General features: G+C 44.0%; 1 protein-coding gene across 9 annotated transcripts in view; it reads right to left on the reverse strand.

Moving 5' to 3' along the window:
• PHF20 (PHD finger protein 20) overlaps positions 1-27,485 on the reverse strand; it is a 177,579-nt gene that overhangs the window by 51,385 nt on the left and 98,709 nt on the right. For all 9 annotated transcript variants that reach the window (XM_032789249.2, XM_032789252.2, XM_032789255.2 and 6 more), the window contains 2 exons: positions 24,331-24,519; positions 7,808-7,897 (listed from right to left, as the gene is read on the reverse strand). In XM_032789249.2, coding sequence (XP_032645140.1) covers positions 7,808-7,897; positions 24,331-24,519 — 279 coding nt within the window. The remainder of the gene's footprint in view (positions 1-7,807; positions 7,898-24,330; positions 24,520-27,485) is intronic.

A 27,485-nucleotide genomic window follows, 5' to 3' on the forward strand; every position in this document is an offset into this window, starting at 1 on the left:
TGCTCACACATCCTAACTGCCAGCTACTGCTCAAAAAGATGTTCTGCAACTGTGTGACTAGGCTGTGAATCCTACAATAGACTTCTTTGTGGGAATGTTAAAGAAGAAATGAGACAGAAAATAAAAAAAGGCTCCCCCCCACCCCCCCAGGAATTTGATGTTACTGGGAACAAAAGAAGGTAAAGAAACATGAAGTCAAGTGTGATCTTTCTGGTTGACTGTGTTCCTGCAAAAATGTATTCAGAAGAGAGTATTTGTGATAAAATGGTTTTGTGATTAGGGACCATTGTTATCTTTGACAGCTTCCACACATTTTGTACTGTTTAAAGAAAGTCTACGTGCTATTTTATCAAGCCAGAGTCATGCATGAAGAAGAGAAAAAAAAGCTGCAGATATGAGAATATATCCAGAATAAATGTAATACCAGGGGTCAGATTGGGGTGGTTCAACAAGACAGTACTTCTTCTAAGTGGATATGTTTAAGCTTCAGAATCAAAGCTTTTTATTAATAAAAAGTTACTAGCCCTTATGGTTGTGAAGAAAACATTCAAAACGTCAACTGGATATAAACCAGTGCAGTGACGTCTGCTGAGACTGAAGACAGCCTGAAGAGACTGGATCCCACTGTGCCACAAGCATGTACGATCAGATTGTTTTGAATAACAGTGCTCACTAGGGCTGTGCATGCACCCTGTGCCTCCTTCACACTCTTGTGTGATGGACTAATGGATGAAAAATATGCAACTCCCTCTTATTTCCCTCACAACATGAAGCCCACATTAACAGAAGATTTTGAAAGGAAAGATGGAGTAACCGAAGTTCTGTTGAGTAAATAATCTTTCTTCCTGGAGTATGTGTCACTGTGCATACCAATATAAGCGACTGGCAAGGCATATCCTTTCTGAATAGTGGGATAATGAGCATAAGCTGCATCAGTCCAACAGGGACTGCAGTAGTGCTCTCCTGAATTTGGCATCTGCCCCAGCAGCTACATCCAACGGATAATGCTTGACAAAAGTTAGTAGGTTACTCCATATTGCTGTCCTGTATATTTCAGAAACTGGCTCACTTCTGAAAGAGTGAGCACAGATGTTTAGTGGGAGAGATACATCAGCTAATTGGTATCACAGTGTGACATGCTGTGTTATCCATTTAGATATTCTTTGTGATGAGCTGGACTGACCTTTGGAAATGTCCAGTGTATGCCCCTTCATCTCTCCCGATGAAGTGAGGTTTTGGTGTTATGCTCTTACTAGTAGTTATAATATTAATATCTTTACGCACAGACATATCATCATTACCTATTAGTACATTTGCTGGAGTGCTATCCAGTGTACCAACATTTAAGCATTCCCAGTCCAGCTCTATTGGTGCTAATTTCAAATTTTTCCAATGCAAGGAGTTTTAAATTTTGCCCTGGGAGCACATCAGAATCCATAACCATTTATCTTCCAACCAAAGAAATCTGGACACCAGTGTCCCTCCAACCTTGGCAAACCTTACTGTTCCTGTACATCTCTGATAAACGTTTTAACCAACATCCAATAGGTCAGCTCTTACAAAATTCACTAGAATCACCTAAACCACCTCCTGGGGTCCTAAGTCGAAGGTAGATGCGTTAACCAGGGCTTAACATGGTTTTTATTTGGATTTCCCTTGCTTAGGGCAATTTCTTTTCATGTGCTCAGTGGAACGAGTACACTTTTTTGGGCTCTCCTGCGTTAGATGCCTGCAATTAGGGATTAATAATAAGAATTTTAGATATACATTGGGGACGCATCAGTTGGAAGCAACAGAGGAGGAGAAGGACCTTGGGGTATTGGTTGATAGCAGGATGACTATGAGCCGCCAAAGCGATATGGCCGTTAAAAAGCAAATGCGGTTTTTGGATGCATCAGGGAGGTATTCCAGAGGATAAGGAGGTGTTAGTACCGTTATATAAGTCGCTGGTGAGACCCACCTGGAATATTGTGTGCAGTTCTGGTGTCCCATGTTTAAGAAGGATGAATTCAAACTGGAACAGGTTCAGAGACGGGCTACTAGGATGATCCGAGGAATGAAAACCTGCCTTATGAAAGGAGACTAGAAAGCCTTGGCTTGTTTAGCTGGACAAAGAAGGCTCCGGGGGGATACGCTTGCTCTATATAAATATATCACGGGATTAACGTTAGGGAGGGAGAGGAATTATTTAAGTTTAGTACTAATGTAGGCACAAGGACGAAAATGGGTACAACTGGATATTAGGAAGTTAGACTTGAAATTAGACGAAAGGTTTTACCATTAGGGGAGTGAAGTTGGAACGGCCTCGAGGGAAGTAGTGGGGCAAAGACTTATCTGGTTTTAAGACTAAGCTTGTAAGAGTATATCGAGGGGATGATATGATGGGATAGTTTAATTTGGGCAACTGATCTTGGATTATCAGCAGATAATCTGCTCAATGGTCTGTGAGGGGATGTTGGATGGGATGGGAACTGAGTACTGCAGAAATTTTTTCCTGGGTGCTGGCTGGTGAGTCTTGCCCACATGCTCAGGGTTTAGCTGATCGCCATATTTGGGATCGGGAAGGAATTTTCCTCCAGTGCGGATTGGCAGAAGGCCCTGGAGGTTTTTCACCTTCCGCTGCAGCGTGGGGCATGGGTCGCTTGATGGTGGATTCTCTGCAGCTTGAGGTCTTCAAACCACAATTTTGAGGACTTCAATAACTCAGTCACGGGTTAGGGGTTGTTATAATAGTGGATGGGTAGGGTTCTGTGGCCTGCCTTGTGCAGGAGGTCAGACTAGATGATCATATTGGTCCCTTCTGACCTATGAGTCTGAGTCTAATTATGATTACCAGGAGGGGATGGGTTCTGGGGTGAGGCGTACTTTGACTCACCACTGCCCTCCCTTTTCCTGGGGATAAAATGGAAAGCCCAGTCAAACTAGGCTTCTGCTGTTCCCTCTTGCATCTATGCTCACTGAAGGGTCTGTCTTGTATATGTGAGTCAGCAACATCAGCTGCTTCCTGTACAGTAGCAGGGGTTTTATCCCAAACTGCTGCTCTGACTTCAATACATACACTCGGTAAAAGTTCCTATACAAACAGGACATTTAACTGCCCAATCCATCCATCCATGTCCCCACTGCTCACTTTTTCATTAGAAAAGACCGTTACTCACCTTTGTAACTGTTGTTCCTCGAGATGAGTTGCTCATATCCATTCCAATTAGGTGTGCGCACACTGCGTGCACGCTCGTCAGAAGATTTTTACCCTAGCAGCACTCAGTGGGTCAGCTGGGTCGCCCCCTGGAGTGGTGCTGTTATGGTGCCGCATATATATCCCTGCTGGCCCATCGCTCCTTCAGTTCCTTCTTGCCGGCTACTCCGACAGAGGGGAAAGAGGGCAGGTTTGGAATGGATATGAGCAACATCTCGAAGAACAACAGTTACAAAGGTGAGTAACCATCTTTTCTTCTTCGAGTGCTTCCTCATATCGATTCCAATTAGGTGACTCCCAAGTCTTACCTAGGAGGTGGGGTCGGAGCGAGGTATCGCAGAAAGTAAAACCGCTGAACCAAATGCCGCATCATCTCTGGACTGTTGCACCAATGCACAGTGTGACGCAAAGGTGTGCACAGATCCCAGGTAGCTGCCCGACATATCTCCTGGATGGGTACATGGGCCAGGAAGGTGGCAGATGAAGCTTGAGCCTGAGTAGAATGGGCGGTGAGTTGGCTAGTTGGAACGTGAGCCAAGTCATAACAGGCACGGATGCAAGACGTCATCCAAGATAAAATTCGCTGTGAAGAGACCGGAAGATCCTTCATTTGTTCTGCCACCGCTACAAAGAGCTGAGGTGTTTTTCGAAAGGGTTTTGATCCTCTCGATGTAAAAGGTGAGAGCCCTACAAACGTCCAGGGAATGCAACTGCTGTTCCCGACATAAGTAATGCAGTTTCGGGAAGAAGACTGGGAGGAGGATGTCCTGGTTGACGTGGAAGGCAGACACCATCTTAGGGAGGAAGGTGGGGTGTGGTCGCAGCTATACCTTGTCCTTATGAAAAACCATATATGGGGGGGGTCCGCTGTGAGGGCCTGAAGTTCCGACACTCACCTTGCCGATGTAATGGCGATGAGGAAGGCTGTCTTCCAGGAAAGGTACAGCAGTGAGCAGGTGGCCATCGGCTCAAAGTGGGCATCCATGAGCTTGGATAGAACTAGACTGAGGTCCCACGTCGGGGATGGGCGTCGAGTCTGCGGGTACTAGCGCTCCAGGCCCTTGAGGAATCGGGTAACCATAGGGTTAGAAAAGAGTGAACGCCCATTCTCCCCTGGATGGAAAGCCAAGATGGCTGCCAGGTGAACTTTTATGGATGAGACCGCTATAACCTGCTGTTTCAAGGACCAGAGATATTCCAGGACAGTAGGGACTGGTACCTGCATGGGGACAGTATCGTGTTGAGCGCACCAGTAGGATAAACGCTTCCACTTGGCCAGGTATGTTGACCTAGTGGAAGGCTTCCTACTACCCAGGAGCACCTGTTGAACCAAGGCGGAGCAACGAAGCTCCACCCATGCTGTGAGATGGAGGGACTGCAGGTCTGGGTGGCGAAGTCTGCCCTGTTCCTGAGTTATGAGATCTGGCCAGAGTGGTAGGGGAACTGGATCGGTCACCGACAGGTCGAGCAACGTGGTGTACCAGTGCTGTCTCGGCCACGCTGGCGCAATCAGGATTAAGTGGGTCTTGTCTCTGCGAAGCTTGAGTAGGACCTTGTGGACCAGCGGGAAAGGTGGAAAGGCATAGATGAGGTAGTCTTTCCAGGATATCAGGAATGCATCCGAGAGGGAGCCCGGGGAGCGTCCCTGGAAGGAGCAGAACATGTGGCACTTCCGATTCTCGAGAGGCGAAGAGGTCTATGTGGGGAAATCCCCACTTCCAGAAAACAGAATGGATGACATCTGGACGAATCGACCACTCGTGAGTTATGAAGGATCTGCTGAGGTGATCTGCCAGGGTGTTTTGAACTCCTGGGAGAAAGGACGCTACTAGATCGATTGAATGGGCTATACAAAACTCCCAGAGCTGAATGGCTTCCTGACAAAGAAGGGAGGAGCTTGCTCTGCCTGCTTGTTTATGTAAAACATGGCCATTGTGTTGTCTGTGAAAACTATAATACAACGGCCTTGGAGATGTTCTCGAAACACCTGACACGCTAGACGAACCACCACATGTCTGTGGTCAGGGCCATCGAAGGTTGCAGTGCATGGAATGGCATCCCTGCACAGACCAGGGAGGGATTCAGCCACCAAGTTAGGGATCCTAAGATGTCCTTGAGAACAGTGAGGATTGTGTCCAGGCTGTCGTGGCCCGGACGGTGCATTGAGGAGAGCTATCTATAGAGAAAAACATGAGGAAAGCTAGGGAAGTGGAGATCAGCTATGCCATGCTCCACAGTTCCAATGACTGTCACGGATGGTAAGAAGGAACTGAAGGGCGATGGGCCGGCAGGAGTATATATCTGGTGCCATAACGGTGCCACTCCAGGGGGTGACCCAGCCAACCCACTGAGTGTTGTTACGGTAAAAATCTTACGACAAGCGTGCACGTGGCATGCACACACCTAATTGGAATCGATATGAGCAAGCACTCGCAGAAGAATCACACATTCTCTATGACACACCCTGTCATGCTTTTTGAGGTTCCTAAACCTTAAATGATAAACCTCAGCAGTGATCTGAAACCTTTGCAACAAAAGCTTTTTATAATTCAACATATTTCAATGCCTCCTCCATGTCCACCTCATTAAAGATCCGCAATGCTTTATCAGACAGCTTGGAGTTCAGCAGGAATACACCTTATTCCTCTGGAATCTTTTGCAACGCACATATCTTTTCAATCTCTCTACGTATACAGGGTAAAGCTTGTCCCTGCTGGATGCCCCTGGGGGAGTATTACTCATGGGCTTTTGTAAGGCCAGCATGCTCAGGGCGTGCAGTCTCTCTTCCTTGCCTGTCTTTTGCCTTTTCTTGGCTTCAATTTCTGCCAGCCTCTACGGATACACACACACACTCTTCTTCTGCTAGTTCCATCTTGCAGAGCTCTATCGTGGCCAACTCCAGCTCCTTTGCTGTCACGCTAGTGGTGGTATCAGGCGGATTCTCTGAGTCTTCTGGCACATAAGAGTAATTCAGATGCCCTTCATGTTGCTTGTCATACACCACGAGGAGAGTTTTCAACCCATCCATATTTTTTTTTTCCTGCAGTGGATAAGCAACATTCTGCACACAACTCTTCTGCTTCTTGGTGTGCTTAGCATACATTTATTTGTTCATCTTGCCTTTTCTGCGGCTTTATTCCTTGTCCCGAAATAAACAGAAAATAAGAAATTGTAGACTTTTCTTTGTTTCCAGCCTCCACTCGTTAACCTCTCAGTTACTGGATTACAAAGCAAATGACCTTCTCCCAGGTGAGGCAGATATTTTTCAAACAAATCATGGTACTTTGCTTCTGGAGCTGAAGTAGTGCTGAGGAGTATGTTTTACACAAAAACAGGACTAACTTCTTTGGATCACTGTATTTGGGAGTACCTTTTCAGGACTAAATTTGTTCTGAACTGTGGACATCCCCCCTCTCCCCCCCAAATATCTTGCATTTGGGTGGGCATAAAAATATTCAGACCTCTTTGGGGTCACCTAATATCTTCTGTAGAAATGGAAGAGCGGCCCAGGTTTGCCAGAGTCCTTTAGTTGGCTCCAGTATGCTCTTATTGATAGGGAGGACAATCCTGGACAGAGTTGTTGAGCTTAAAATATAGGTGTGATCACCAGTAAGAGGGACGAGATCATCACAGGATGAGCAGGGTTTGAACCCTGACTGTTCAGAGCCCACTATGTTGGTGCAAAATACTTCACTCTTCTGTTCAAGGGTGCTCTCTCTTTTTTTTGGAAAGCCCAAATGAAAGAAAAAAAAGCAAGAAGAGTGGCGAACATACATTTTCTTCATGAATCTGGTCAAAAAGGGATAAAATTTGAAAGCTCTGTAGAAGTAATGGGTCCGAAATTCTCTGGGTTCTGTCTTACTGTCACTGACAGTTTAGAGAGAACTGAGGGAGAATACAGACTTCTCTGCCCTTTATGCCCTCATACGGAAGCACAGAGGTGGCAAAGGTGCAGACTTGAAGGACAATGCTATTCAAAAGAATCCAATCTTGAGCACATGAGAGCATGCACACATACAGTGGGATCCACACTGACACACAAGTCAAAGAAGAATAATAGCTATGAAGGACAATGATAAGCTGGGGTTAGAGTTTCAAAATTGCTCAAAACCCTCAACTAAGGCTACATTTTCAAAAGAACTCAGCTCCCAGTTGGGCAACTAAACAAAGTAGCCAGATTTTCAGAAATGGTCTGCATCCAGCAACTCCTATCGAGAACCGTGATAGAAAAGGAAAAAAAAAAAAAAAAATGTTGTCACATCATCACTTCCAAGGGAATTGATTTCTATGTTTTGGGGGGAGAGGGATGTTTTGGAGAAGTAGTACTTGGGCACCCACATTTATTTACTGATTCATTTGTTTTTATCAGCCATCTACCTCAATGGCTGTGCCCTTCAATCAGCAAGAAAATGCCATGCTATTCACACTTCACCTTTCATGGAGTATTACATCAGAACCGGCAGTGATTAAAGACAAAACAATACAATCTCTCCTATATACTGTCACTGGTCATGGAAAACTTTGAACTGGGGTCAAGAAAGTCAAACTGAAAAACTAAGGACACTTTCTATGGGGGAGTGGGGGTGGGGAGAGCGAAAAAGTGTATTTTACCAGACTTAAATTTCTTTTTCTTCTTCTTCAATTTTGACCTTACACAGTCTTTGGATGTCTTCTCTTTATTCTTCTCTTCATCTTTAACAGCTGAAATTAGATAAAATTGCAGTTTATTTTAGAAAGGACAGCTCACAATTAAGGACCCATTCTGCATCATACACAGTTTAACTTAGATCTATGTTACTTTATGCAACCATGGACAGTTCAGATGCAGAAAGAAAAACGAACATTTTTCTACTGGTTGTTGCAATTTCCTATCACGATGTGCTCAAGTATTTTTCAGCAGCACTAAAGTGAGGAGTGCCAAATTAACACAAATTACTGTATTATTTATTTGTATTATAGTAGCACATGACGCCAACCAAGATTGCAGTTGTGCTGTACATATATAGTAAAAGAAAGTCCCTGCCCAGAAGAGCTTAGACAAGACAGACAAAGGGTAGAAAAAGAGAAGGCATTATCTCTATTTTATATGAGAGAAACACAAAGAGCTTAAGTCATTTTCCCTAGGTCATACATAGCACAGCCAGGAATTTACCTTATTGCGGCCAAAGAAATGTGCACACTCTTATAGTTTGCTAACCCATCTTTCTGCTCTCAACCCGTCGCCTTTTTGGTCTAAATTACCAGTTATATCATATTTTAGATTGAAAGCTCTTTGAGAAAGGAACCATCATTTTATGTATGCTTGTATAACGTCTAGAACAATGAGGCCCTGACTGGGTTGACCTTTCTAGGTGCAGCCATAATATAAAGGAAAGGAGAACTATATAATCTGAGTAACCCTTTGGTATATACCAGTCACAACCAAATTTTTAAAAAGAGTATTTCAATTTCTGATTATTAGTAAACAAAATGATTAAGGCCAAAGAACATGGAGTGTTACATATCAAATTCCATCCTACACACAAAACACGATTAGAGGACGCTTTATGTTCCTCAAATTTTTTAATCAATAATGCAAAACCACAAAATGCAGGAAATAAATATTGATGCCAATAGATCCAAACACACAGATCACTAGTAACCCATCCACCATATGTCGCGAGTATCACACCTAATTTAACACATGCCACAGCAAATGCACATCCACAAACAGTCTGGTTCATCAGACTCATTTAAGCAATGATTTGACAGTTGCCATAGGAATGGGACTCTTAGCTCTGTCCCTACATAGCTTTAGCACTGTCCTCCCCTCCTCCGGCTCCTTCAGTGTCCCCCCCGCTACTCTGGAAAGGTGCAAGAGGGGGAGACATATTGAAGTTCTGTCTGCTACGAGATCTCCTCTTCCCGCAGCTGCTCCAGCCAGCTAGCCATCTATAGCTTATTGGTTGGCTAGTGTCAATCTGATACGCCACAAGAGGTTCATCAGACTGGACTACCAGTATATGGACAGAAAATACACGTACTTCAGCCAGGCAGCCTTAGTGCAGGGAAAACAGGAGTGTGTTAAGGGAGATATGGATGGTAACACCAGCTTCATACATACACACACACATATACACACACACACACACACACACACGCCCACCTCCTTTTCCCCCCTGCACCCATCAAATGGTGCATTCCCACCCCATTTCCCTTCCTCCTTCAGACAGCCACTATCATGCAGGGTGCTCCAGCTGCCAATTCTTCCTCCCTAGTCAGATGGAGATGGTGAGCTCTGCCATTTATTCTTGGTGAAACTGCTTAATATCATGATAATTTAGGGGAACAACTTTTTACATTTTAAATGTAAAAATTTACAACTTGCATTGGCAGACACAGGTGACTTAGTGTGTATGTAAAGTTTGTGGTTTGCAGAGACTATGGGTATTTAGCAAGAGAAACCGGCGAGGAGGGAGGGGGAGACAACCCTAACCTACATTTCATAAGTGTTTTTTTTTAAATGTTTATATCTTAGTACAGGCACGCTCATCAATGCTTGCAATATTTTAAAAAACTCAGATATGTCAGTGTTTTCCATTCTGAGGTTTCCAAAGAAGGCAATTGGCTAAATGACAGAGGTTTTAATGACCTGACTAAGGGTATGTCTACACTACAGGATTATTCCGATTTTACATAAATCGGTTTTGTAAAACAGATTGTATAAAGTCAAGTGCACGCAGCCACACTAAGCACATTAATTCGGCGGTGTGCGTCCATATACCGAGGCTAGCGTCGATTTCCAGAGCGTTGCATTGTGGGTAGCTATCCCATAGCTATCCCATAGTTCCCGCAGTCTCCCTTACCCACTGGAATTCTGGGTTGAGATCACAATGCACGATGAAACAAAAATAGTGTCGCAGGTGATTTTGGGTAAATGTCGTCACTCAATCCTTCCTCCGTGAAAGCAACAGCAGACAATCATTTCGTGCCCTTTTTCTCTGGATTGCCCTGGCAGACGCCATAGGATGATAACCATGGAGCCCGTTTAGTCTTTTTTCACTGTCACCGTACGTGTACTGGATGCTGCTGACAGACGCGGTACTGCAGTGCTACACAACGGCATTCATTTGCCTTTGCAAGGTAGCAGAGACGGTTACCAGCCCTATTGCACCGTCTACTGCTGTCATGGGTGCTCCTGGCTGGCCTCGCTGAGGTCAGCCAGGGGCGCATGGACAAAAATGGGAATGACTCCCCAGGTCATATCCTTCTTTATATTTTGTCTAAAAATAGAGTCAGTCCTGCCTAGAATACGGGGCAAGTCTACTAGAGAACCAGAGAACACAGCCGCTCCGGGTCAGAGCCCCAGATATCCCGCAGAAATGATGAGCTTCATGCCATTCTAGGGGGTGCCCCTGCAACAATCCCACCCCTCGCTTCCCTCCTCCCCCTACCCTTCTGGGCTACCGTGGCAGTGTCCCCCCATTTGTGTAATGAAGTAATAAAGAATGCAGGAATAAGAAACACTGAATTTTTAGTGAGATAAAATGAGGGGGAGGCAGCCTCCAGCTGCTATGATATTCCAGGCAGGACATCTCCATTACTCATTAAGAGGGGAGGGGGGGAGAGGAGCACAGCCTCTCGCTGCTATGATAGTCCAGAATCTCCACTAGACATGAAAGGTGGTGGGGGAGACGAGCTCAGCCTCCAGCTGCTATGATGAGGACAGTTACCAGTCCTATTGCACCATCTGCCAGGACTGAATCTCCAAGACACAAAGCTTAAAGAAGGGAATGACCGGGAGTCATGCCCATTTTTGCCCAGGCGCCCCCAGCCGACCTCACCGAGGCCAGCCAGGAGCACTCACAGGATGACGACGAGGATGGCTATCAGTCATATTGTACTGTACCGTCTGCCACCAGGGAGGGGAGGGGAGAAGATGCTGTTGTTTAGCGCTGCAGCACCTCGTCTACCAGCAGCATCCAGTAGACATACGGTGACATTGGAAAGAGGCGAGAAACGATTTTTTTCCCCTCTTCTTTTGGGGGGGGAGGGTAAATTGACGACATATTCCCTGAACCACTGGCGACAATGTTTTTGACCCTACAAGCATTGGGAGCTCAGCCAAGAATGCAAATGCTTTTCGGAGACTGGAGGAACTGTGGGATAGCTCGAGTCCTCAGTCCCTCCTCCCTCATTCCGTGAGCGTCCATTTGATTCTTTGGCTTTCTGTTACGCTTGTCACACAGCACTGTGTTGAGTCCCTGCCGTGGCCTCTGTCTATCATAGCCTGGAGATTTCGTCAAATGCTTTGTCATTTCGTCTTCTGTAACGGAGCTCTGATAAAACAGATTTGTCTCCCCATACAGCGATCAGAACCAGTATCTCCCGTACGGTCCATGCTAGAGCTCTTTTTGGATTTGGGACTGCATCGCCACCCGTGCTGATCAGAGCTCCACGCTGGGCAAACAGGAAATGAAATTCAAAAGTTTGCTGGGATTTTCCTGTCTACCTAGCCAGCGCATTCGAATTCAGATTGCTTTCCAGAAAGGTCACAATAGTGCATTGTGGGATACCACCCGGAGGCCAATACCATCAAATTGTGGCCACAACTAACCCTAATCCAACATGGCAATACTGATTTCAGCGCTACTCCCCTCATTAGGGAGGAGTACGGAAATCGGTTTAAAGAGCCCTTTATATCGATATAAAGGGCTTCGTTGTGTGGACGGGTGCAGGGTTAAATCGGTTTAACGCTGCTAAATTTGGTATAAACGCATAGTGTAGACCAGGCCTAAGCCAAGTCTCGTGCAATTTAAACTTACGGAGCTGTTACCAGCACCTAGGAATTACTTATAGAAAAAACACAACATTTTTTTTTAAATGCACTTTTACGTTTAGATTAAGTTGTATAGTGTGATTACAGCGAAATCATGAATCATTTTTTCGAACCAGATGAAAACTGTCTAAGCCAACAAAAAAAGTGTTATCATGGGAGCACCACAGTTCAGGTTAGCAGAATTTTTTGTTTAGAGTTAATTTTCAGAGGTCTCTAAAGTGCATATGAATACTCAAACTAAAATAAAAACTGCTATATCAATTGAGATAGGGATAGAGTCAATATGAATATTTGGGGTTATTTGGTCAAGAGGTTCCTGAAATCCTCTCCACTCCTATAAAAGGCTAATATAAAATAGCAAATTTTAAAACACTTTTTTGTCTACAACAAAAATGAATATTAACTTGTGACCTGAGACTCAAAACTTGTAAAACTTTGAAATGGCTCTGCACATTCACACTTATGGATATTGTGCCGCCTTGTTATGTCTTACGTAAAAAATTCTTTCTAGCCATGTCAGAGCACTCTTACACCCCCCCCTTCCCCTTCCCTCAGGCTCACGAGACACTGATAACAAGGTTATAGAGTGGGTGGAGTGCCCTCATCAGCTCAGTTCCTTCTACCGCAAAGCCTGAGACACAGAACAAACAAGGACTCTGAGACGGGAAGCTGGGGAAGTGTGAATATGCAGAACCATCTCAAAGAACTCCAGTTACAAGTAGGTAACCATGATTTCTTCTTTAAGTGCATACTTCCACATATGGTGGTAGACTGATGAGCAGTTCTGACAACTGACCCAAAAGTGGGAGCTGAGTTCTAACTGAATAGTGATTGAAGCACCGCTTTGCCAAATCCAGCCTCCACCCTAGAAGCCAAGTACAGAGCATCAGGCTTAGTGAAAGCATGCACCGAAGTCCAGGTTGCAGCTTTTGCAAATGTCAGCAACTGGGATTGTCTAGTTTGACCTCCTGCACAACGCAGGCCACAGAATCTCACCCACCCACTCCTGAATCAAACCTGTGTCTGAGCCACTGAAGTCCTAAAATTATGGTTTAAAGACTTCACGGTGCAGAGAATCCTCCAGTAAGTGACCCAGGCCCCATGCTGCACAGGAAGGCAAAAAAAACCCCAGGGCTTCTTCCAATCTGCCCTAGAGGAAAATTCCTTCCCGACCCCATATATGGTGATAGCTAAACCCTGAGCATATGGGCAAGACTCACCAGCCAAATACCCAGGAAAGAATTCTCTGTAGTAACTCAGATTCCACCCCATCTAACATCCCATTGGGCATATTTACTGCTAGTAGTCAAAGACAAATTAATTGCCAAAATTAGGCTACCTCATTATACCACCCCATCTATAAACTTATCAAGCTTAGTCTTGAAGCCAGAGATGTCTTTTGCCCCCACTGCTCCCCTTGGAAGGCTATTCCAGAACGATGGTCAAATCACAGCAGGTGCAGGAACTTTTACCAGTGCATCGCATTCAGCAATATACTGTTTAATCCATAAAGAAACAGTCTAGGAAGACACCATACACGCCATGTGGTTCTCAGCATAAGACACAAACTATCTAGACAAATTTCCAAAAGCTTTGAGTTCTGTCCAGGTAATAGGTGAGGACCCTTCTGACATATGAATTATATAGGATAAATTCTCACTTATTAGAGTGAGGCTGGGGGGAAGGAGGAGAAGCTAACAAACTAATGGTCTGATTGATGTGGAAATCAGACAGCACTTTAGGTAAGAATCTGGGATCCGGTCTAAAAATTATCTTGCCCTGATGAAAGAGAAGTGAAAGGTGGATCAAGCCATAAGGGCATTCAACTCACTCACTCTCCTAATCAATGCGATGGCAAAAATGAAAGCTGTTTTGATAGATAAATCGAAAAAAGAACATTTAGCCAAGGGTTCAGAGGGCTATTTTACCAGCACGACAACACCAAGTTGAGGTCCCAAGAAGAGACAGGATAGCTAATGGGGTATACACATATGACAAACCCATCATAAATCTTTTAACCAAACAAAAACCAATCAGTGAGCCGCTATTTGCTACAGTATGATATGCAGAGATGGCTGTCAAATGCACTTTTAATGAGGAGTTAGATAATGTACTTAAGGAATCAGACGCTAAGTATTCCAGAACACAAGGAATGAAAGCAAATACAGGGGAAATCAGAGCTTCCCCTCACCCATGTCTGAAATCTGGTCAACTTTAAATGATAACTTCTAGTTGACTGTTAAGGGTTAATTAGCATATGCTGCCAAAGAACACTGGTCAAGCACAGAGAGTGAAAGTACGATCACCCACGCCATCAGGTGAAGAGACCGTGGGTCTGGATGAAAGATCCTGCCCTCCTGCTGGGACAGGAGATCTGGGGACAGAGGAAGACGCATTAAGGACAGCTGAAGACGATTGGTAAACCACCGCTAATGTGGCCAAGCTGGGACAATGAATATCATCCTTGTCCTGTCCTGAAACTTCTTACAACCTTCTTGATCAATGGAAGGGGGCATGCAAAGTGAGCATGAAGCCCCTCTGACAATGTCGAAGAAAGGAATCTGACAGGGATTGACTGTCTGCCCTCTCTGGATCAGGACACTTTGTTGATCCTGCTGTGAACAGGTCCACATCTGGTCATCTCCTGCTAGATGGAGAATATGGTCTGAATCAACTGAATTTGGGAGCTCTGCTGAGATGATTCACAACTACATTATTTTCTCCTGCCAGGTATGGGGCTACAAGATAAATTTCACAGCAAATACACCAATCCCATAAACTTACAGCCTCTGTGCATAGGAGAACAGAGTGAGCACTCCCCTGCTTGATGATGTAATACAACGCTGATGTATTGTCCATCATCTTCATGACCATCCCCTGAAGGTGGAAGAAACGACCCGAAGGCCAAATGAATAGCCCTAATACACTGATGTGCAAGGCTCCCGCCTGAAAAAAATCAGTGCCCTAGAACTGTCAAATGATTTAGATACAGCCCCCAACCCTTATTTGATGCATCTGAAGTTACTGTCAGGGATGGATCCAGAGGACTGGACTCTTCACCCCGAACACATTCACCCCGACTACCATTTTAGAGAAATTATAGTACTCTGAGGCATGGTGATCAACATCTGAAGGCTGTCCCAGTTTGGTCTGTAGATCCGAGATAACTAGTGCTGCATAGGTCTCATTCTCAGATGCACGAATGTAGTGGCTGCCATAAGGCCTATGAGACCCAAAAAGAATTTCACTCTGAGTGGGACACTGCTCAATCTTTAACATACGCTGACTCATTTTAATAAAGCTGTCCCCTTAGAGTGACTCTGGGAGGCTGCAGGTATTTCTGACATGCTTGGCTTAATGTAAAATAAAACAAAAGTCCAGGGGAAAGACTGCCTCTGGAATTGGAAAGAGAAAGTGGAGGGTCTCATTCTTACAGAGGAATCAAGCACAGAGAACAAGCCAGTGATCTCATGCACTTAAGTTTTTTCAGTAATTAGCCTGTTTTTTCTCTGAAAAGACATTCTCTTTCAAAGAGATGAGGTTACTTAATTGTAACTGGAGGTTCTTGGAGATGTGTGGTCCCCCTTCTGTATTCCACTAAGAGTTACGCATGCATACCATGTGTCCAGAGCTGGAGAATTTGAAAGTAGTGTCCACTAGTTCACACATGCGCCCTAGCTTGCCTTGTACTTCTGTCTGAAGTGATAAAGGGTGGGACAGATCAACTGCATCTCCAGTTCCATCTCTACCACAAACCAGACAGATTCGGAGAAGAGGGGAAGGAGGGCAGGAAGTGGAATACAAATAGGGACCACATATCTCGAAGAACCTCCAATTACAGGTAAGTAACCTCCTCTTTGAGTAATTCCACTAAGGGTTATTAACAAGCAGTATCTAAACCAGAGAAGGGTACGGAAAACTGCCATGCCAAAGGAGTTATTCACCATTAAGTCCTCTAAGGCATAGTGCAGTGCACAAAAAGGTATGCACAGAATTCCACATGGCTACTCTATGTATGTCCATAAGCAACATATCCTTAAGGGAGGCCATGGTCGAAGCCTGAGCTCTCATGGAGCGGGGGAAGGTAGGCCTAACAATTAGTAGCAGAGTTTAATGCAACTCTAAATCCATTTAGAGATTCTCTGGGTGGAGATGGCCTGCCCCTTAGGTCTTTCTGCTATCGCAACAAATAGTCTAGGGAATTTCCTAATTGATTTCATTCTCTGTGGGTAGAAGGCCAGAACACGTCGGACATCTAGAGAATGGAGTCAATGTTCCTCTGCAGCTGAGTGTGGTTTTTGGAAGAAAACAAGTGAATAGATTGATTGATGTGAAACTGGAAGACCATCTTTGGTAAAAGTTTGGGGGTGTAGACGTAAGGAGACTATCCTTGTGGAAGAGCGTGAAACATGGGTCTGCCATCACAGCTATGAGTTCACTGACCCTTCCTGCAGAAGTGATAGCAACAGAAAGGCGGGACGTGGAGCACGATGCTAGTGGTTCAAAGGGTGATTTCGTTAGCATAGAGAGAACTAGATTCAGGACCCACTGGGATGCGATCGTTTGGACAAATGAGAAAGTTTTGGTACGGTCTTTCCAAAACCTAGTGGTTAGTGGATGTGTAAAGACAAAGCAACTTTCCACTGGAGAGCAGAATGCACTAATAGCCACCAGGTGGACTCAAACAGTTGAGGGCAAGACCCAGTGACTTTAAAGATAGAATGTAGTCCAGGAGGAGGGGGGATCCCTGCTGATTCAAGTAAAACTCCTTTTTATGGCATCCAAGATGAGAAATGTTTGAACTTGGCTCTATAACATTGCCTAGTGGAGTTCTTCCTGCTGCTGGAGAGAATGTCTTGCATGGCTGAAGAGCACCTCTATTCTAAAGCAGAAGCCTATCCAAGTGCCACACTCTGAGGTGTAATATGAGGATTAGGAAGTCTGATCGTGCCATAGTACAGGGTCATAAGATTAGGGAAGTTGCGGATGAGAATCAGTGGATGGGATGGCATGCAAAGGAGATTAGGAAACCAGAATGGTCTGGGCCAGCAGAGGGCTATCAGAATGACCATTGCTGTGTCTCACTAGATCTTGTGCAGTATTCAAGGCAAGAAGGTGTAGCGAATTTGGTCTGACCAGGAAAGCATCGCCCTGAGAGCGGTGACTGAGGCCTTGCCTGAAGCAGTATGGGTGGTGCATTTGCTGTTCATTTGTGAAGTGAATAGATATCTGGCTGGAGTCCCCCACCAGGTGAAGATATCATGTACCACAGAATTGTGAAGTTCCCACTTGTGGCCAATCGTAAAATGTCTGCTGAGCGAGTCCGCGAGTACATTCTGTGTCCCCAGAAGATAGGCTACGGACAAGAGGATCTGGTCATTGAGGCACTAATTCCAGAGATTGAGCACTTCTGAGCACAGAGCAGACGGTCTCACTCTCCCATTTGTTGATATAGAAAAAATGGATGTTGTCTGACATGATGAATGCAATGGGAACGAATAAATGGAAGAAAGGATTGGCATGTCTTTCTTACAGCTTGGAGTTCCAGGATATTTATGCGCATCCTGGATTCTGAGGGAGACTACTTTCCTTGTGTCATCTGATTGCCCACATTGGCTACCCAGCCAACCAGGGACATGTGGGGTAATGATCATCTTGTCTGGAAGGAGGGAAGGAAAGGAATCGCCATGCATACATGACATGAAATCCATGGAGTGATGATTTGGTGAGTAAACTGACTGGAGCCACATCTGAAGGCAGTGAAAGTGGAGTCTTGCAACAGGGGTCACTCTCATACATGAAGCCATAGGCCCAGGAGGGACAGGCAAGTCCTGGATGGTATATAAGGATTGCTCACAATTTTAGTTATGTTGACACTCATTGCCTGGAACCTGTCTTTTGGTAAGTAGGTCCATGCTGTGACTGAACTGATGATAGCCCCAATGAAGTCCAGAGACTCCATCGGGTCTAGGATCAACTTCTCAATGTTGATGCAGCCTATGAGGGATAAAAGAAGGTTGAGCAACATGGAATTTGACACTTGGGCTTCCTGCCTGGACAGCACAGCTAGAAGCCAATCAGCGAGATATGAAAACACCAGGACCTGATAACATCTAACATAGGTGGCTATGATAGAAAACTTTGGTGAAGGCTCTGGGAGAAGTGGCTATTCTGAAGGGGAGTACCCTCTACTGGAAATGGTGGGTGCCCACTGTGAATCTCAGGAAACATCTCTGGGTCAGATGGATATTAATATGAAAATAAACGTCCTTCATATGCAGAGTCGAAAAATCACATGCCTTTTTCTAAGGATGGGATAATCGCTGCCAGCGTGACCATATGAAACTTGAATCTGAATGAAGCAACTGAAATGTGTGAAATCAAAGACTGGTCTCCACCTGCCTTTCTTCTTGAGTATCAGGAACTAAGTTGAATAAAAAACCTCGTTCACTGATATTCCAGGCGAATGTGTTCTACCACTCCTGTTGTAATAAGGAGTTCACCTCTAGGGTGAGGACACTGTCATGAGAGTGGTCTCTGAACAAGAACTGGGAGGAGTCGTCTTCGAGAAGGTAGTGTGATAAATTTGATCATGCAGCCACGGTGGATGATGTTAACCAATCTGTCCATTGTTATCACACTCCAAGCATGGGAAAGAGTGCTAAACAACCCACAAGGGGGATAGGGGGGTTGTGAGGTGGTAGGCAGAGTGGTTGGCAGCTCCTGGGGTTACCTCAGAAATACCTCTTGGCTAGAGGTTGTAGCTATTACATCGAAGCCTGCAAAGCGGGTCCAAGGAGGCGAGATCTCTAGTTCTTTGGCATTTCCTCAGGGGCTCATAAGGTCTCTGAGGGTAGAACTGGGGGGCCCTATAACACTGGGTGTATGGTGAGCAGTGGAATTTGAACTTTGGAGCAGGAGTGTAGATACTGAGAGAGCAAGGGGCGGCTCTGGAATCCTTGAGGGCATGTAGCAATTCATCTATCTTTTGCTTAAAATGATGGGATTTGTCAAAAGGGATGTCTTCAATAGTATTTTGTATCTCCCTTGGGAAACCAGAGGAATGGAGCCAAGACTCCCTACGCATAACTATGTCCAAGTAAGTGCACGATGCCACGTGCCCCAACGTTTCAGGCAGTTTATTGCTGTGGTGATAAGTTGGTTTCTGATGTGTTCTATGATTGAGCCCAGGGCCCAGAACCGGGCTTCTGGAAGAATCTCTCCTATGATTTCTAGCCTTTGGACCGAGGAGAGTGCTGATTTCTGCATGTTTATCAATATGCCTAGCTTCTGCAAGTTGACAATATTAACCTTACCTCTACCTCCACCTGGGCACTGGTCTGACATTTAATCAGATCCTTAGGCAATTTGTTCCAGTGCTTAACTACCCTGACAGTTAGGAAGTTTTTCCTAATGTCCAACGTAAACCACCATTGCTGCACGTTAAGCCCACTGCTTCTTGTCCTATTCTCAGTGGTTAAGGAGAACTATTTTTCCCCTCCTCCTTGTAGCAATCTTTTATGTACTTGAAAGCTCTAATGTCCCCTCTCAGTCTTCTCTTCTCCAGACTGAAAAAATTGGGTTTATTTAGTCTTTCCTCATAGGAAATGTTTTCTAGATCTTTAAACATTGGAGAGTTTTTAGCTGGGGGCTGTAGGTGATGGCCAGTGGTATTCTGTTATTTTCCTTGTTGGGCCTGTCCTGTATCACCATTAATTTGGGCCTGAATAGGGACTGGGAGTGGCTGGCTCACTACAAAAGCAACTTTCCCTCTCCTGGTACTGACACCTCCTCATCTATTATTGGGAGTTGACTACATCCACCCTGATTGAACTGGCCTTGTTAACACTAGTTCTCCACTTGTAAGGTGACTCTCTTCTCCATGTGTCAGTATAATAATGCCTGCATCTGTAATTTTCACTCCATGCATCTGAGCAAGTGGGCTTTTTACCCATGAAAGCTTATGCCCAAATACATTTGTTAGCCTTTAAGGTGCCACCGGACTTGTCGTCGTTTTTCTGGAAAGAAACTAACACGGCTACCACCTGATATTTCTTTGAATATGATGTCTCCCTTAGATAGCTCCACCATGGAAAGAAATGAACTTGAAAATGACAGTCTTTCGGAAAGTCTCCAACGTAAAAAGCTAGCATCCTACGACCATATAGGATATAAAGTGTTGCTTCTTGTTTGTTCCAATGGATGGGTTGATACAAATGGATAATGAAACGATTATAGGTAGAAACATGGGGAGTAGTCTTAGGATAACTTTATTTTTTGAAAGTTATTCTGTATGGTGATATCCCATGACGGCTCCCAGTTATCCCACTCGTTGGGCGGGTGTGATAGCAACGAGGAAGGCGACCTTCATCAAGAGGTGGAGAAGTGAGCATGTCACCAACTATTCAAAAGGGAGCCCCGTAAGACACTGCAGCACCAGACTGAGGTCCCATGATGGCATGTAGGCATGTATTTCCGGGTCCAGGTTACAAAAAACTCTTCAGAAAATGTTCAGTGGTAGGGTGGTTAGAATGAGAACTTGTTCACTTTGTTGTGGAAATGCCATGATTGCTGCAAGGTGTACTCCGATGGGAGCTCATTGAAACACCCAATTTCTTGAGTTCCAGTATGTAATCTAATGTCATTGGTAAAGGAGAGGTAGTTGCCATTGTCTGCCTATTCTGGCTACATGTATGGAATTTCTTCCACTTGTGAAGGTAGGTATGCCTTGTAGTAGACCTTCTATTGTTAATGCCTCTTATCTTCTCTGAATAAGTCATTTCATTGTTTCTGAACCCTGTGCAGAGCCCTGCATGGATACAGAATTTAAATCGAGGAATGCCGACATCCATGGAGTTGCAGGGCTCCAGCGAGAGCTAGCGAGACCAGCAAGGCTACGGCCAGCAACCAAGCCAGGAACCATACAAAAGCAGTGGCATGTTTTGCTGTCACTTGCGGGAGCCAGCCCGGGGACTTCCTGCAGCACAGCTGCATTGCATCCAGTCCTGCCCACCGGGGCAGGCACCAGTCTCACTGGCAGCTGTCCCTGGTCACATTAGTGTGAGCAAGCGGCTCACATGGTCCCAGACAGGATATGCGGGAAGCAAGAACATGCACTGCAGACTGCCCACAGCTCTAGTAAGTTCATGTGTAATGTTGATTTTGATGGGGAACAGCGACCATGGATTGTGTGGTTGTGCAGGTATGCCCCCCAAACTAGCAGCGAGGGGGGATCTGAGCGAAGGGAACTCCTGTGCAACTGTTGTGTGTTTGAGTTTATCAATGTAGAGAATTTTTACTTTCTTGGGCATCGTAGGACCTTGGCCCTCACAAATTTCTGTGCGCGCGCGCGCGCACACTCCTGCCATTTTCTTTGTGCCCATCTCTCCCACACAACATACCAGATACATTCTCCTATTCATACACTCCCATGGATCCTTGCTGTGTTCAATGCAACATCTATCCAGGAAGTACAAACAAAGGGTCACTAGACATCAACCCGAACAATAAGGATTTCTCTTCACGTACAGCATTGCAGCTGCACTGCTGTAGCCTTTTTGTGAAGACACTACTATGCTGGCGAGAGACCTTCTGCCGTCAACATAGTTAGTTCACCTACAAAAGGTGGTAGCTCTGTTGACAGGAGAAGTGCTCCTGTTGACATAGTGCTGTCTACACCAGAGAATTAGGTCAATAGAACTACACTGTTCAGAGGGTGCAGATTTTTCACATCCCCAAGCAACGTAGTTATACCTATACAAGTCTGTAGTGTAGACCTGATCTAAGACAGAGATAATGTGATCGTCCTGAGGGATGCTTTAGAATAAGAATCAGAATCTTTTAAGCATTTAACGCTTTATAGTTTCCCTGTCACTGTTCTTCACCACCACGAGTTGACCTCCATACACCCGGCCCCGATGGATCCTTCCTTTAGGCCACTGAACAAAAATAGGCAGTGTTAAGGTTGTGGTGCAGAAAACAAGACTGTGGTGTTGAAAATAAGACTTGCTGTACTTTTTTTTTTTCTTATCTTTGTGTTTTGTGTGGTTGAGTATTTGTTGTTAGTGAATTTATATTACAATGGGGCTCTAGACACTAGTCTGGAAAGGGGGCCCCATTGTGCTGGGCACTGTATATCCATGAAATAGGACAGTCCTGTCACCAAAAAGATATTTACTAGTGAGAATATTATTTATTTAAAAAGTTATAAATCATAGGGACATAGTAGAATATTTAAGATGAGGTGGGCAATACTCACTTTAAAATGCTGCAAATAAAAAAAATTAGCTCTGACTTTTTTTCTCCTTCCTTACAAGATATAAAGGAGATCTTGATTATTTTTTTTTTGATTTTTTTTCAATAGATAAGAAATTCAGGATTTTTTTTTTCCTGGAAGACTACGGACAGCTGAAGAACTAATGGGATTATGACAGACAATATGCAAGTAAAATTTCACTGAGAAGGGATACAATTTATACACATTGCTGTTGTTTTTAAAAATCTTTTAAACCCATCTACCTATAATACCAGAGAAACAACTGGGAGAAATGATTCAACGTCCCCATTCCCCCAACGAAGAAGTGAGAAATTTCACAATCCACAATTCTGATACCTCTAAATTAGGTCAAGGACAAGAAGACTTGACTATCTGGACTTCTCTGATTATAAAACAAGCAGAATTCACCATTTGCTTTATATTTTTTAAATATCATCATCATAATGGGTTAGATCAAGATTCATCTAATCCAGTATCCTGTCTGACAGTGGCCAGCAGATAGATATTTTTGGCAGCTGGAGGTTTAGGGACACCCAGAGCATGGGGTTGTATTCCTGACCATCCTGGCTCATGGCCACTGATGGACCTATCCAGTTATGCTTTTCGCCTTCACAACATACTCTGGCAATGAGTTCCACAGGTTGACTGTACATTGTATGAAGTACTTCCTTTAGTTTGTTTTAAACCTGCTGCCCATTAATTAATTAGGTGGCTACTAGTTCTTTGTTATGTAAAAAGGTAAATAACACTACCTTGTTCACTTTATCTGCTCATGATTTTATAGAACTCTATTATATCCCCCTCTTAGTCATCTCTTTTCTAAGATGACCAGCCCCAGTCTTTATAATCTCTCCTCATATGGAAGCTGTTCCATACTCCTAATCATTTTTGTTGCCCTTTTCTGTACCTTTTACAATTCTAATGTATCTTTTTTTGAGATGGAGTGACCAGTTCTGTATGCAGTATTCAAGGTACCACGGATTTCTATAGTGGCATGATGATATTTTCTGCTTTCATTATCTATCCTTTTCCTAATAGTTCCAAACATTGTTAGCTTTTTTGACTGCTGCTGCACAAATGAATGGATATTTTCAGAGAACTCTCCACAATGACTCCAAGGTCTCTTTTGAGTGGTACCAGCTAATTTAGACCACAGGAGGGTGAGGTAATATCTTTTATTGGACCAACTTCTGATAGTCAGAGGGACAAGCTTTCAAGCTATGCAGAGCTCTTCTTCAGGTCTAGGGGCTTATCTTCATGCGCATTCCTGTACTGTTTTAGAGAAGATGCTACTATGCCGATGGGAGAGCTTCTCCCCTCATTATAGTTTTAATCCACCTCCATGAGATGCAGTAGCTATGTCAATGGGAGAAACAGAGTTATGAGTTTAAGCTTCAAGGCTTGTCTTTTTCATATGTTGGGCAGGTTTCCTTTGAGGATGAGGACTGGTAGGTCAGAGAGTGATCATTTTGTGAAGCGTTCACTCACAGGCAATAGGGTGTTTGTCTTAACATTTTCATACAGCTACACAATGAAAGAGGAACTTTCACACTGAGGGATATACAGACTATATGTTGGGAAACTAACTTTTATCCATTAAATCTGACAACCCATAATCTATCATTCATATGTATTCTTGACACATTTGCTAATTACCAAATACGTCGGTGTTTGAGGTTAAGTGCTCTCTCACAGCATATCTTAACTGCCTTTTAGTTCTTAAAATAACCGACAATTTGTGATATCACAAATGAGTTCTTAGGAAAGGAATGGAGTTTCACAAGCAAATTATTAGGATTTCCAAACAGAATTCAGCAGAGGAAAGTGCTTTGTGACGAAGAGCTCCTATTTAAGAATATATGAAACAACAATTAAGAAACATTGAAAAATACTGCTTAATGTTCTCTTCAAGATTACAAAAGTATCTGGTAGGGGACAAAGGTAGGCCAAAGAATCGTGCACCAACATTTATAACAGTTTCTTATATTGCATTGAAGTTCCCCATCATAATCCAATGTTAGACCAGTTAAGAAGCCATACCATTTTCAGTTCTTTCCCTTTCTTGAGGTTTCTTGTGTGATCTGTCTATATGGTTCTCTTTGCTTTGCTCTCTAAGGGAAGGTTGGTGAGCCTTTAATGTATTTACTGAGGAAGGTGCAGAAGTTCTTCTCTTTTCTATTTTCTCATCTCTGTGTGGTGTAGTCCTTAGGGCTATGTGAAGAGGAGCATCTATAAAGAGAATAAAAACGAGTTGCATGCTTTAATATTTTTGTTTCAAAAGTCTACCTAGAACCATGAAAAGGACATACTTGACAGCAATAATTCTGGCTGTCTGAGTTTATTGCCACCACAGAGCTACACTGTAGGATTTATATGCCTAGCCACGTGACCACAACTGCTGCTTAGAAGTAGCTCTAACAGTGGTTGGAGGATATGCATAACAATCAATCACAGCTTTCCATATACAGAAGGTATAAATACATTGTCCACCAGTCATTCATCAGAAACTCTACCTCCAGAATTATCCAGGTTTTGAAGCAGAAAGAAGAAGGGAGGTGAATATGGCTCCGTGGAGGCAACCAATTCAGATACAAGAATTCTTATTGATAAAATAGTATAACACTTCTTCCACAAAGTGCCACTGTAGCAAACTAACAATGACCAGGCTGAGGAGTTCTTTAATTTAATAGTATTTGAAGCACTGCTCTACAAAAGCCACCCTCTGCCCTCAGTAAAGCATCAAAGAGAATACTCACAGGTTTCAGAGTAGCAGCCGTGTTAGTCTGTATCCGCAAAAAGAACAGGAGTACTTGTCGCACCTTAGAGACTAACATTTATTTCAGCATAAACTTTCGTGAGCTATAGCTCACTTTTTCGGATGCATAGTCTAATCAATTGAGATAAGCTATCATCAGCAGGAGAAAAAAAAACTTTTGAAGTGATAAGTGAGATGGCCCATAGAAGGTGTGAGGAGAACTGAACATAGGGAAAATAGATTCAATTAGTGTAATGACCCAACCATTCCCAGTCTCTGTTTAAGCCTGAGTTAATTGTATCTAATTTGCATATTAATTCAAGTTCAGCAGTCTCTCTTTGGAATCTGGAGCTTATAGACAGCCTCCCAATCTGAAGCAAATACTCACCAGCAACTGCACACCATACAACGTAAACACTAACCCAGGAACCTATCCTTGCAACAAAGGCCAATGCCAGCTCTGTCCACATATCTATTCAAGTGACACCATCATAGGACCTAATCACATCAGCCACACCATCAGGGGCTGGTTCACCTGCACATCTACCAACGTGATATATGCCATCATGTGCCAGCAACGCCCTTCTGCCACGTACATTGGCCAAACCGGACAGTCTCTACGCAAAAGAATAAATGGACACAAATCTGATATCAGGAATCATAACATTCAAAAACCAGTGGGAGAACACTTCAACCTCTCTAACCACTCAGTGACAGACTTGAAGGTGGCAATTTTGCAACAAAAAAACTTCAAAAACAGACTCCAAAGAGAGACTGCTGAACTCGAATTAATATGCAAATTAGATACAATTAACTCAGGCTTAAACAGAGACTGGGAATGGTTGGGTCATTACACTAATTGAATCTATTTCCCTATGTTAAGTTCTCCTCACACCTTCTATGGGTCATCTTAATTATCACGTCAAAAGTTTTTTTTCTCCTGCTGATGATAGCTCATCTCAATTGATTAGACTCTGCCTGTTGGTATGCATACTTCCACCTTTTCATGTTCTCTGTATGTATAAATATCTCCTGTCTGTGTGTTCCATTCTATGCATCCGAAGAAGTGAGCTGTAGCTCATGAAAGCTTATGCTGAAATAAATTTGTTAGTCTCTAAGGTACCACAAGTACTCCTGTTCTTTTATCCTGAATTTCTGTGACTTCAAAGAACTGTTTAGAAGCCTTAGATCTAAAATCAGCCTCCACTCTCCATTCTTCCCTCCCTCCATGATGAGCTGGAACTAGTTCTATAGCATTTATTCACAGAATGGAATTGACTTCTTGCTTTACAAAGTTATGCATGAGAGGAGTCCCTGAGGAGGAACAGGAAGGGGGGCGAGTAGAAGGGACAAAGGTGAAATGCATAGCATACTCCAATCTTATAACCTCCAGCACTCAATTGTCTGATACAATTCTCTCCCATGTGGACAGAAAGTGGGAGAGTGTCTCCAACAGATGCATGATGGGTAGAATGGTGTGGACACAGTTTGATTTTGTGAGGCTGTTCCGGGCCCTTGACCAGGCCATCAAAACTGATGCTTAGATGATGATGAAGGCTCAGCAGCGGATGCAAATAGAGCAGGAGATCTTCTCCTCGAGAACCTTGACTTCTTTCTGGGGTGATTCATAAGGTCTCTGGAATTCTGGGAATGAAGCAGGGTGGGATCTTTAAGCTGTTTGGGAACTACTAAATTTGTTTGTTTGCAAGCATGTAAATCCCAAAGAATCTCAGTGTGGCTCTGGAATTCTTAAGAGTATGCAGGGATTCATCAATGGATTCAATGAAGAGCTTGAGGCCATTGAAAGGAAAGGTCCTCAACCATATTTTGGACCTCCTATGGGAATTCAGACAGCCAGGACACCCTAGGCATGCCTGCTGCCGTAGAGACAGATCAAGCTACAATGGGGACTGCATCCAACCAGGCTTGTAGCAATGTTCTAGCCTCATTGATAACAGCCTGAAACAGCTCACACTGATCAACTGGCAGATACTGAACGCAGGTGTTGAAATTGGCATAATCTGAGTGATTGTACTTCAACATGACAGCCTGATAATTTACAATCCTAAATCGAGGAGTCACAGATTAGTATGTTTTTCTGCCAAAAAGATCAAGGCGTTTTTGGTCATTATCATATGGCATGGCCGTCGTGTGGCGTTGCCTGCCACATTTGTGGCTCATTCACCATCTGCACAACCACGGAATTTGGTGCTGGATGGGTCTGCAAAAATTCAGAGTCAATAGCTGGGAAGCAATATTTCTTATCACCCTGTTTATATGCTGGCAGCGTCATTGCAGAGGTCTGTCACATGGATTTGGCAGCATCCAACAGGGCCTCATTAGTAGGCAGGGCAGCTCAGGTAGAGGGAGTCCATTGAGCTTACGTTGAAACTTCCTGAGCCCTTCAGAGGGAGCTGTAGGGAATCTGCAATATGCTTAA

This window comes from Chelonoidis abingdonii, chromosome 14 (genome assembly GCF_003597395.2).
Source record: "Chelonoidis abingdonii isolate Lonesome George chromosome 14, CheloAbing_2.0, whole genome shotgun sequence".
Lineage (NCBI taxonomy): Eukaryota > Metazoa > Chordata > Testudines > Testudinidae > Chelonoidis > Chelonoidis abingdonii.